Below are 12,731 nucleotides of genomic sequence, written 5' to 3' on the forward strand. Positions count from 1 at the left end.
CCCTCCATGTACAGATACCTACCCGGGTCAGGGTTCTCCCTCCAGGTACAGACACCTACCCGGGTCAGGGTTCTCCCTCCAGGTACTGACACCTACCCTGGTCGGGCTGCTCCCTCAAGGTACAGACACCTACCCGGGTCAGGGTTCTCCCTCCAGGTACAGACACCTACCCGGGTCAGGGTTCTCCCTCCAGGTACAGACACCTACCCGGGTCAGGGACTCCCTCCAGGTTCTGACACCTACCCTGGTCGGGCTGCTCCCTCCATGTGCAGACACCTACCCGGGTCAGGGTTATCCCTCCAGGAACAGACACCTACCCGGGTCAGGGATCTCCCTCCAGGTACAGACACCTACCCGGGTCGGGCTGCTCCCTCCAGGTACAGACACCTACCCGGGTCAGGGATCTCCCTCCCGGTACAGACACCTACCCGGGTCAGGGATCTCCCTCCAAGTACAGACACCTACCCGGGTCAGGGATCTCCCTCCAAGTACAGACACCTACCCGGGTCGGGCTGCTCCCTCCAGGTACAGACATCTACCTGTGTCAGGGTTCTCCCTCCAGGTACAGACACCTACCCGGGTCAGGGTTCTCCCTCCACGTACAGACACCTATCCAGGTCAGGGTTCTCCCTCCAGGTACAGACACCTACCCGGGTCAGGGTTCTCCTTCCAGGTACAGACACCTACCCGGGTCAGGGTTCTCCCTCCATGTACAGACACCTACCCGGGTCAGGGTTCTCCCTCCAGGTACTGACACCTACCCTGGTCGGGCTGCTCCCTCCAGGTACAGACACCTACCCGGGTCAGGGTTCTCCCTCCAGGTACAGACACCTACCCGGGTCAGGGTTCTCCCTCCAGGTACAGACACCTACCCGGGTCAGGGTTCTCCCTCCAGGTACAGACACCTACCCGGGTCAGGGTTCTCCCTCCAGGTACAGACACCTACCCGGGTCAGGGTTCTCCCTCCAGGTACTGACACCTACCCTGGTCGGGCTGCTCCCTCCATGTGCAGACACCAACCCGGGTCAGGGTTATCCCTCCAGGTACAGACACCTACCCGGGTCAGGGTTATCCCTCCAGGTACAGACACCTAACCGGGTAAGGCTACTCCATCCAGGTACAGACACCTACCCGGGTCGGGCTGCTCCCTCCAGGTACAGACACCTACCCGGGTCGGGCTGCCCCCTCCAGGTACAGACACCTACCCGGGTCGGGCTGCCCCCTCCAGGTACAGACACCTACCCGGGTCAAGCTGCCCCCTCCAGGTACAGACACCTACCCGGGTCAGGGTTCTCCCTCCAGGTACAGACACGAACCCGGGTCAGGCTACTCCCTCCAGGTACAGATACCTACCCGGGTCAGGCTGCTCCCTCCAGGTGCAGACACCTTTCCGGGACAGGCTGCTCCCTCCAGGTACAGACACCTACCCGGGTCAGGCTGCTCCCTCCAGGTGCAGACACCTTTCCGGGACAGGCTGCTCCCTCCAGGTACAGACACCTACCCGGGTCGGGCTGCTCCCTCCAGGTACAGAAACCTACCCTGGTCGGGCTGCTCCCTCCAGGTACAGAAACGTACCCTGGTCGGGCTGCTCCCTCCAGGTACAGACACCTACCCGGGTCGGGCTGCTCCCTCCAGGTACAGACACCTACTCGGGTCAGGGTTCTCCCTCCAGGTACAGACACCTACCCGGGTCAGGGTTCTCCATCCAGGTACAGACACCTACCCGGGTCAGGTTGCTCCCTCCAGGTACAGACACCTACCCAGGTCGGGCTGCTCCCTCCAGGTACAGACACCTACCCGGGTCGGGCTGCTCCCTCCTGGTACACACACCTACCCGGGTCGGGCTGCTCCCTCCTGGTACACACACCTACCCGGGTCGGGCTGCTCCCTCCTGGTACACACACCTACCCGGGTCGGGCTGCTCCCTCCAGGTACAGACACCTACCCGGATCGGGCTCCTCCCTCCAGGTACAGACCCCTACCCGGGCGGGCTGCTCCCTCCAGGTACAGACACCTACCCGGGTCGGGCTGCTCCCTCCAGGTACAGACACCTACCCGGGTCAGGCTGCTCCCTCCAGGTACAGACACCTACCCGGCTCGGGCTGCTCCCTCCAGGTACAGACACCTACCCGGGTCAGGTTGCTCCCTCCAGGTACAGACACCTACCCGGGCCAGGGATCTCCCTCCAGGTGCAGACACCTACCCGGGTCAGGCTGCTCCCTCCAGGTACAGACACCTACCCGGGTCAGGCTGCTCCCTCCAGGTACAGACACCTAACCGGGTCGGGCTGCCCCCTCCAGGTACAGACACCTACCCGGGTCAGGGTTCTCCCTCCATGTACAGACACCTACCCGGGTCAGGGTTCTCCCTCCATGTACAGACACCTACCCGGGTCAGGGTTCTCCCTCCAGGTACAGACACCTACCCGGGTCAGGGTTCTCCCTCCATGTACAGACACCTACCCGGGTCAGGGTTCTCCCTCCAGGTACAGACACCTACCCGGGTCAGGGTTCTCCCTCCATGTACAGACACCTACCCCGGTCAGGGTTCTCCCTCCAGGTACAGACACCTACCCGGGTCAGGGTTCTCCTTCCAGGTACATACACCTACCCGGGTCAGGGTTCTCCCTCCATGTACAGACACCTACCCGGGTCAGGGTTCTCCCTCCATGTACAGACACCTACCCGGGTCAGGGTTCTCCCTCCATGTACAGACACCTACCCGGGTCAGGGTTCTCCCTCCATGTACAGACACCTACCCGGGTCAGGGTTCTCCCTCCATGTACAGACACCTACCCGGGTCAGGGTTCTCCCTCCATGTACAGACACCTTCCCGGGTCAGGGTTCTCCCTCCAGGTACAGACACCTACCCGGGTCAGGGTTCTCCCTCCAGGTACTGACACCTTCCCTGGTCGGGCTGCTCCCTCCAGGTACAGACACCTGCCCGGGTCAGGGTTCTCCCTCCAGGTACAGACACCTACCCGGGTCAGGGTTCTCCGTCCAGGTACAGACACCTACCCGGGTCAGGGTTCTCCCCCCAGGTACAGACACCTACCCGGGTCAGGGTTCTCCCTCCAGGTACTGACACCTGCCCTGGTCGGGCTGCTCCCTCCATGTGCAGACATCAACCCGGGTCAGGGTTATCCCTCCAGGTACAGACACCTACCCGGGTCAGGGTTATCCCTCCAGGTACAGACACCGACCCGGGTCAGGTATCTCCCTCCAGGTACAGACACCTACCCGGGTCAGGGTTATCCCTCCAGGCACAGACACCTAACCGGGTCAGGCTACTCCCTCCAGGTACAGACACCTACCCGGGTCGGGCTGCTCCCTCCAGGTACAGACACCTACCTGGGTCAGGGTTCTCCCTCCAGGTACAGACACCTACCTGGGTCAGGGTTCTCCCTCCAGGTACAGACACCTGCCCGGGTCAGGCTGCTCCCTCCAGGTACAGATACCTACCCGGGTCAGGCTGCTCCCTCCAGGTACAGACACCAACCCGGGTCAGGCTACTCACTCCAGGTACAGCCACCTACCCGGGTCAGGCTGCTCCCTCCAGGTACAGACACCTTTCCGGGACAGGCTGCTCCCTCCAGGTACAGACACCTACCCGGGTCGGGCTGCTCCCTCCAGGTACAGACACCTACCCTGGTCGGGCTGCTCCCTCCAGGTACAGAAACCTACCCTGGTCGGGCTGCTCCCTCCAGGTACAGACACCTACCCTGGTCGGGCTGCTCCCTCCAGGTACAGACACCTACTCGGGTCAGGGTTCTCCCTCCAGGTACAGACACCTACCCGGGTCAGGGTTCTCCCTCCAGGTACAGACACCTCCCCGGGTCAGGTTGCTCCCTCCAGGTACAGACACCTACCCAGGTCTGGCTGCTCCCTCCAGGTACAGACACCTACCCGGGTCAGGCTGCTCCCTCCATGTACAGACACCTACCCGGGTCAGGGTTCTCCCTCCAGGTACAGACACCTACCCGGGTCAGGGTTCTCCCTCCATGTATAGACACCTACCCGGGTCAGGGTTCTCCCTCCAGGTACAGACACCTACCCGGGTCAGGCTGCTCCCTCCATGTACAGATACCTACCCCGGTCAGGGTTCTCCCTCCAGGTACAGACACCTACCCGGGTCAGGGTTCTCCTTCCAGGTACAGACACCTACCCGGGTCAGGGTTCTCCTTCCAGGTACATACACCTACCCGGGTCAGGGTTCTCCCTCCATGTACAGACACCTACCCGGGTCAGGGTTCTCCCTCCATGTACAGACACCTACCCGGGTCAGGGTTCTCCCTCCATGTACAGACACCTACCCGGGTCAGGGTTCTCCCTCCATGTACAGACACCTACCCGGGTCAGGGTTCTCCCTCCATGTACAGACACCTACCCGGGTCAGGGTTCTCCCTCCATGTACAGACACCTTCCCGGGTCAGGGTTCTCCCTCCAGGTACAGACACCTACCCGGGTCAGGGTTCTCCCTCCAGGTACTGACACCTTCCCTGGTCGGGCTGCTCCCTCCAGGTACAGACACCTACCCGGGTCAGGGTTCTCCCTCCAGGTACAGACACCTACCCGGGTCAGGGTTCTCCGTCCAGGTACAGACACCTACCCGGGTCAGGGTTCTCCCCCCAGGTACAGACACCTACCCGGGTCAGGGTTCTCCCTCCAGGTACTGACACCTGCCCTGGTCGGGCTGCTCCCTCCATGTGCAGACATCAACCCGGGTCAGGGTTATCCCTCCAGGTACAGACACGTACCCGGGTCAGGGTTATCCCTCCAGGTACAGACACCGACCCGGGTCAGGTATCTCCCTCCAGGTACAGACACCTACCCGGGTCGGGCTGCTCCCTCCAGGTACAGACACCTACCCGGGTCGGGCTGCCCCCTCCAGGTACAGACACCTACCCGGGTCAAGCTGCCCCCTCCAGGTACAGACACCTGCCCGGGTCAGGCTGCTCCCTCCAGGTACAGACACCTGCCCGGGTCAGGCTGCTCCCTCCAGGTACAGACACCAACCCGGGTCAGGCTACTCCCTCCAGGTACAGCCACCTACCCGGGTCAGGCTGCTCCCTCCAGGTACAGACACCTTTCCGGGACAGGCTGCTCCCTCCAGGTACAGACACCTACCCGGGTCGGGCTGCTCCCTCCAGGTACAGACACCTACCCTGGTCGGGCTGCTCCCTCCAGGTACAGAAACCTACCCTGGTCGGGCTGCTCCCTCCAGGTACAGACACCTACTCGGGTCAGGGTTCTCCCTCCAGGTACACACACCTACCCGGGTCAGGGTTCTCCCTCCAGGTACAGACACCTACCCGGGTCAGGTTGCTCCCTCCAGGTACAGACACCTACCCAGGTCTGGCTGCTCCCTCCAGGTACAGACACCTACCCGGGTCAGGCTGCTCCCTCCATGTACAGACACCTACCCGGGTCAGGGTTCTCCCTCCAGGTACAGACACCTACCCGGGTCAGTGTTCTCCCTCCAGGTACAGACACCTACCCGGGTCAGGGTTCTCCCTCCATGTACAGACACCTACCCGGGTCAGGGTTCTCCCTCCTGGTACAGACACCTACCCGGGTCAGGCTGCTCCCTCCATGTACAGACACCTACCCGGGTCAGGGATCTCCCTCCAGGTACAGACACCTACCCGGGTCAGGGATCTCCCTCCAGGTTCAGACACCTACCCGGGTCAGGAATCTCCCTCCAGGTACAGACACCTACCCGGCTCAGGGTTCTCCCTCCAGGTACAGACACCTACCCGGGTCAGGGTTCTCCCTCCATGTACAGATACCTACCCGGGTCAGGGTTCTCCCTCCATGTACAGACACCTACCTGGGACAGGGTTCTCCCTCCAGGTACAGACACCTACCCGGGTCAGGGTTCTCCCTCCAGGTACAGACACCTACCGTGGTCGGGCTGCTCCCTCCAGGTACAGACACCTACCCGGGTCAGGGTTCTCCCTCCATGTACAGACACCTACCAGGGTCACGGTTCTCCCTCCAGGTACAGACACCTACCCGGGTCAGGGTTCTCCCTCCAGGTGCAGACACCTACCCGGGTCAGGGTTCTCCCTCCAGGTGCAGACACCTACCCGGGTCAGGGTTCTCCCTCCAGGTACAGACACCTACCCGGGTCAGGGTTCTCCCTCCAGGTACAGACACCTACCCGAGTCAGGGTTATCCCTCCAGGTACAGACACCTACCCGGGTCAGGGTTATCCCTCCAGGTACAGACACCTACCCTGGTCGGGCTGCTCAGTCCAGGTACAGACACCTACCCGGGTCGGGCTGCTCCCTCCAGGTACAGACACCTACCCGGGTCAGGGTTCTCCCTCCAGGTACAGACACCTACCCGGGTCAGGCTGCTCCCTCCAGGTACAGACAACTACGCGGGACAGGCTGCTCCCTCCAGGTACAGACACATACCCTGGTCGGGCTGCTCCCTCCAGGTACAGACACCTACCCGGGTCAGGGTTCTCCCTCCAGGTACAGACACCTACCCGGGTCAGGGTTCTCCCTCCAGGTACAGACACCTACCCGGGTCAGGGTTCTCCCTCCAGGTACAGACACCTACCCGGGTCAGTGTTCTCCCTCCATGTACAGATACCTACCCGGGTCAGGGTTCTCCCTCCAGGTACAGACACCTACCCGGGTCAGGGTTCTCCCTCCAGGTACTGACACCTACCCTGGTCGGGCTGCTCCCTCCAGGTACAGACACCTACCCGGGTCAGGGTTCTCCCTCCAGGTACAGACACCTACCCGGGTCAGGGTTCTCCCTCCAGGTACAGACACCTACCCGGGTCAGGGACTCCCTCCAGGTGCTGACACCTACCCTGGTCGGGCTGCTCCCTCCATGTGCAGGCACCTACCCGGGTCAGGGTTATCCCTCCAGGAACAGACACCTACCCGGGTCAGGGATCTCCCTCCAGGTACAGACACCTACCCGGGTCGGGCTGCTCCCTCCAGGTACTGACACCTACCCTGGTCGGGCTTCTCCCTCCAGGTGCAGACACCTACCCGGGTCAGGGTTATCCCTCCAGGTACAGACACCTACCCGGGTCAGGGTTCTCCATCCAGGTACAGACACCTACCCTGGTCGGGCTGCTCCCTCCAGGTGCAGACACCTACCCGGGTCAGGCTTCTCCCTCCAGGTACAGACACCTACCCGGGTCAGGCTGCTCCCTCCAGGTACAGACACCTACCCTGGTCGGGCTGCTCCCTCCAGGTGCAGACACCTACCCTGGTCGGCCTGCTCCCTCCAGGTGCAGACACCTACCCTGGTCGGGCTGCTCCCTCCAGGTGCAGACACCTACCCTGGTCGGGCTGCTCCCTCCAGGTACAGACACCTACCCTGGTCAGGCTGCTCCCTCCAGGTGCAGACACCTACCCGGGTCAGGCTGCTCCCTCCAGGTGCAGACACCTACCCGGGTCAGGCTGCTCCCTCCAGGTGCAGACACCTACCCGGGTCAGGCTGCTCCCTCCCGGTACAGACACCTACCCGGGTTTGGCTGGTGGCTCCAGGTACAGACCATTATCCAAGATGCACTCACATGGGCCTTGCTAAGAAACAACGCATCTAATTAATTGGCTGTGACATTGGTGGATGTAACATTGCCGTGATTGGTTGGAGAACACGGGGCAGTTGGCGCAGTGCTTACTGGGAGCCAATTAGAATCAAAACAAGTGGCGCGAGGAGAATGTCAGGTGTGGTGTCTGGGCCAGGTACAGGTCAAAGAGCAGAGACACATTAAATAATCTCCATTATCACTGAGGGGTAATATACTACTGATAGCATCTACATTTGCTCACATGTACTTTTTGATTTCTTTTTTCAAACCAAACTTTTCTTTTTAAGTGCAATTTTGCAAAGCTGTATGCAAGCTACTCAAAGGAGCAAAGACTGCAATTAGCTGGCGATCAACGAGCTGGCGACCACTTGATTACATAAACGAGACTTGTGTTTCCTAGAATTTAGAAGGTTGAGGGCTAATTTGATAGAGTTTTTTAGGATTTTGAAAGGAATTAATAAGGTTGGTAAAGAGAAACATTTTCTACTGGCGGGTGATTCTAGGACAAAACACATCACCTGAAAATCAGAGCCGGGTCGTTCAGGAGAAGAGTTAGGAAACACTTCTAAACACAAAGGGTGTTGGATAGTGGAACTCTCTCTCTCTCTCTCTCGATAGAAGCAGCAGATGCTAGTTTAAATTGGGAAGACGGTGGCCTCGTGGTAACGTCACTGAACTAGTAATCCAGAGGCCCAGGCTAATGCCCCGGGGACATGGGTTCAAATCCCACCATGGCAGCTGGTGGAATTTAAATTCAATTAATAAAAGTCAGGAATTGACAGCTAGTCTTGGTAATAGTGCCATGAAACTACCAACAATTATCACAAAAACCCATCTGGTTCACATGGGGAGGAAATCTGCCATCCTTACCTGGTCTGGCCTTACATTTGACTCCAGACCCACAGCAATGTTGTTGACTCTTAACTGTCCTCTGAAATGGCCTCACAAGCTACTCAGTTGTCAAGGGCAATTCGGGATGTGGAACAATGCTGGCCTTGCCAACGACACCCACATCCCAATCAAAGAATAAAACAAAAACAGAGATTGATAATTTTTGGCAATTCAAGAGTATTAAGTGATACTGAGCCAAGGTGGCTAGATGGATTTAGGATACAGATCAGCCATAATCTCACTCAATGACAAAACAGGCTTGAGTGGCTGAATGGCCAATTCCTGTCCTATTTCAATAGTAACCTGATTTAACTGGCATTGTAGATAATGAGCTGCAGCTACTGAGATTTTTAACAGCTAGGAAAAGCTATTAAAAAGGGAAATGGGATTCTGGATTTTATAGATAATCATTAAGTATGGGGGATATTTTGAATATTGAGAGAGGTTCTGGGCACCCCAATACAAAAGAGTCTTCCAGTCAAGTAATGGAGTGCTTCATTTACACCAAGAACCACATTTTAATTTAAATTTGATATGATTCCTTTAAGTTTAATTTAATTTACAGTTAAACGTTGGTGCCCCCTTTAAAAAAGGGCAGCTGCAAACCCTTAAAGTTGATGAGATCAGCATCCTTACAAAATGAAAAAAAGAAGACAGTCATGGAAAGAGGCAGCAAAGGATCATAGAATAGGACTAGGAACAAGTGGCTCTAATTCTAAATAAAATGTTGAAAACTGGGGCATTTCACGACACCAAAAGAAGTTGAACAGGTAAAATAAACAGGAATAGAAAGACTGGCATTTATTATAGCAGCTTTCATTTCCTTTTCAGCCAGTGAAGTACATTTGAAGTGTAGTCACTGTTAAAAATGTAGAAAATGCAGCAACCAGTTGGCACAGAGCAAGCACCCACAAACAGCAATGTGATAATCATCAGATAATCTGTTTTTGTGATGTTGATTGAGGGGCAAATACTGGCCAGAACACCAGGGAAACTCTGAAACAAAAACAAGAAATGCTGGAATCACTCAGCAGGTCTGGCAGCATCTGTGGAAAGAGAAGCAGAGTTAACGTTTCGGGTCAGTGACCCTTCTTTGGAACTGACAAATATTAGAAAAGTCACAGATTATAAGCAAGTGAGGTGGGGGTGGGGCAAGAGATAACAAAGGAGAAGGTGCAGATTGGACCAGGCCACATAGCTGACCAAAAGGTCACGGAGCAAAGGCAAACAATATGTTAATGGTGTGTTGAAAGACAAAGCATTAGTACAGATTAGGTGTGAATACACTGAATATTGAACAGCAGCAAGTGCAAACCTGAAAAAAAACCTGAAAAAAAGTGGGTAAGCAAACTGAACAAAGATGAAATGAAATAAATGCAAAAAAAGATTGTAAAAAATGTAAAAAATAATGTAAAAAAAAAGGAAGAAAAAATAACTAAAAATGAAAGTAAAATGGGGGGCTTTCATGCTCTGAAATTATTGAACTCAATGTTCAGTCCGGCAGGCTGTAGTGTGCCTAATCGGTAGATGAGATGCTGTTCCTCGAGCTTGCGTTGATGTTCACTGGAACACTGCAGCAATCCCAGGACAGAGATGTGAGCATGAGAGCAGGGGGGAGTGTTGAAATGGCAAGCAACCGGAAGCTCAGGGTCCTGCTTGCGGACTGAGCGGAGATGTTCCGCAAAGCGGTCACCCAGTCTGCGCTTGGTCTCCCCAATGTAGAGGAGACCACACTGTGAGCAGCGAATACAGTATACTACATTGAAAGAAGTACAAGTAAATCGCTGCTTCACCTGAAAGGAGTGTTTGGGGCCTGGGATAGTGAGGAGAGAGGAGGTAAATGGGCAGGTATTACACCTCCTGCGATTGCAGGGGAAGGTGCCCTGGGACGGGGACGAGGTGGTGGGGGTAATGGAGGAGTGGACCAGGGTGTCGCGGAGGGAACGATCCCTTCGGAATGCTGACAGGGGAAGGGAGGGAAAGATGCGACTGGTAGTGGCATCACGCTGGAGGTGGCGAAAATGGCGGAGGATGATCCTTTGGATATGGAGGCTGGTGGGATGAAAAGTGAGGACAAGGGGAACTCTCCTGCTCTTCTTCGAAATAGTGCCATAGGATCTTTTGTGTGCACCCTCGGAAGCAGATAGGGCCTTGGTTTAATGTCTCAACAGAAACTTCAGACAGTGCAGCACTCCCTCAGCACTACATTGGGAGTGTCAGCCTGGATGATATGCTCCTGTCTCTGGAGGGTGGCTTAAATCCACCACCTTCTAACTCAGAGGTGAGAGTGCTACCAATTGAGCCATGACTTACGTACTGGGTTAGAACCGTAAATAGTGAAAACCCCAAAATTGTACATTGACTTTTAAACTTGCCTCGGTCCAGGGTTCTCAGCTTGGCCCCTGACAAATATGTTAATGATGCGGTCTCAGCCTTGGGCAACAGTAGGTCAGTGTTTGCCAGTAACATGCTGGTGATTGCAGCTCCCAGAGCACCTAGGCCCAGTGTCCACAAACCCATGTTTGGATCAGAGAGGAAATCTTCAGCTTCCACAACCATGCCTGGAACATAAGATCAATGAGCAAACAGCAGCAGGGTGAGCACAGCATTAACATGCATTCAAGCAATTTATATACAGCAGCAGCCTTAGAGAGACAATGTGTTCCTCAGACATCAACCGGAGTTCACTCAACAGCTCGAACATCTTTCTGCCTCCCTCTGTCTCTGTTCCCCACTATCTGCCTGTCCCCCTCCTTCTCTCTCTGCCTCCCATCAGCTGTCTCTATCCCCACTGTATGCTTCATTCTTTCTTTCTCTCTCTCTCAGTCTCTTTTTTTCTTTCTCTTCATCCCTCCCTCTCTCTCTCTCTTTCTGTCCTTCTCTCGCTGTCTGCCTGTCCCCCTCTCTCTTTCTGGGACTCTTTCTCTAGCTTGGCATGTCTCTTTCTCTCTCCCATCCCCCGCGCTATCTTTCTGTCCCTCTCTCTCTTTCTGAGACTCTTTCTTTCTCTCACTAGCTTTATTAGCCTGTCTCGCTTTGCCATGGATATACTCACGGTGCTCCCTGCTGCTTGTGCAGTCAGTAAAGTGAAACCTTGACTTCTACCTTTTATGTTCAGATCCAAATTCCTGCAGCCTAGTAACTGGGTCGCAGGTCACAGCTCAGCAGCCAATAGCGGCAGGCAGAGAGATATAAGGCCAGTTAATCACACCAGACAGACAGATCAGAGTCCGCCCAGCAGCAAAACAATGCACAGGAATACATAGACATGAACACTGAAAACAGCCCGAGCTGGCTAACAGCAGGGATATGAGTGCAGCCCCACACAGAGGCAGGGTGGGAGACGTTGGCAAGGCTGACTATCCTGAGGCACAGAGCTGGCTGGTTTGACAAACTGAAGCTTTCTTAATTATTTGACACCAAGTCTTGAGCACCAGACTAAGTTTTGTAAAACATTCCCAGTCTCACACTAGGCCCAGGGTCAATATAGAGGGAAGGTTTGACCCAGACACCAGGTCACTGGGTCGCTGCCCCTGGATCAGGGAGAGTGTCCGAGCCTTGGGATCATGGCCCCTGGTTTATAGAGAATGTCATGCCCTGAGATCGTTGTGCCACAGAGAATGACAATTATTACAGCGCAAAAGGAGGCCTTTCGGCTCATCATGTCTGCCCTGGTTCTCGGAATGAGCAATTCCCCTAGTGCTACACCCCACCTTCTCCCCGTAACCCTGCACATTCTTCCTTTTCATATAACAGTCTAATTTAGCTGTCAGTGGGTCAGAGAGAGTGTCCTGGCCCCGGGGTCACAATCGCTGGGTCAGAGAATGTCCTGGCCCCGGGGTCACAATCGCTGGGTCAGAGAGTGTTCCGGCCCTGGGCTCACAGTCCCTGGGTCAGAGAAACTGTCCTGGCCCCGGGGTCACAGTCCCTGGGTCAGAGAGAGTGTCCTGGCCCTGGGGTCACAATCCGTGGGTCAGAGAGAGTTTCCTGGACCCGGGGTCACAATCGCTGGGTCAGAGAATGTCCTGGCCCCGGGGTCACAATCCGTGGGTCAGAGAGAGTGTCCTGGACCCGGGGTCACAATCGCTGGGTCGTAGAGATTGCCCTGGCCCTGGGGTCACTCTCCCTGGGTCACAGAGATGGCCCTGGCCCTGAGGTCACTCTCCCTGGGTCAGAGAGATTGCCCTGGCCCCGGGGTCACTCTCCCTGGGTCAGAGAGATTGTCCTGCCCAGGTCACTGTCCCGAGGTCAGAGAGATTGTCCTGGCCCCGGGGTTA

General features: G+C 56.2%; 1 protein-coding gene across 2 annotated transcripts in view; it reads right to left on the minus strand.

Moving 5' to 3' along the window:
- selenou1a (selenoprotein U 1a) overlaps window positions 1-11,600 on the minus strand; it is a 129,136-nt gene extending 117,536 nt beyond the window's left edge. Inside the window, exons 1-2 of one of the 2 annotated variants that reach the window (XM_068052380.1) lie at window positions 11,510-11,600; window positions 10,830-11,015 (exon numbers count right to left, since the gene is read on the minus strand). In XM_068052380.1, the coding sequence (XP_067908481.1) occupies window positions 10,830-11,013 (184 nt within the window). In that variant the 5' untranslated portion in view covers window positions 11,014-11,015; window positions 11,510-11,600. The remainder of the gene's footprint in view (window positions 1-10,829; window positions 11,016-11,509) is intronic. The other variant, XM_068052381.1, reaches the window with a different exon arrangement.
- Window positions 11,601-12,731: the final 1,131 nt, after the last annotated feature.

This window comes from Heterodontus francisci, chromosome 20, assembly GCF_036365525.1.
Source record: "Heterodontus francisci isolate sHetFra1 chromosome 20, sHetFra1.hap1, whole genome shotgun sequence".
NCBI lineage: Eukaryota > Metazoa > Chordata > Chondrichthyes > Heterodontiformes > Heterodontidae > Heterodontus > Heterodontus francisci.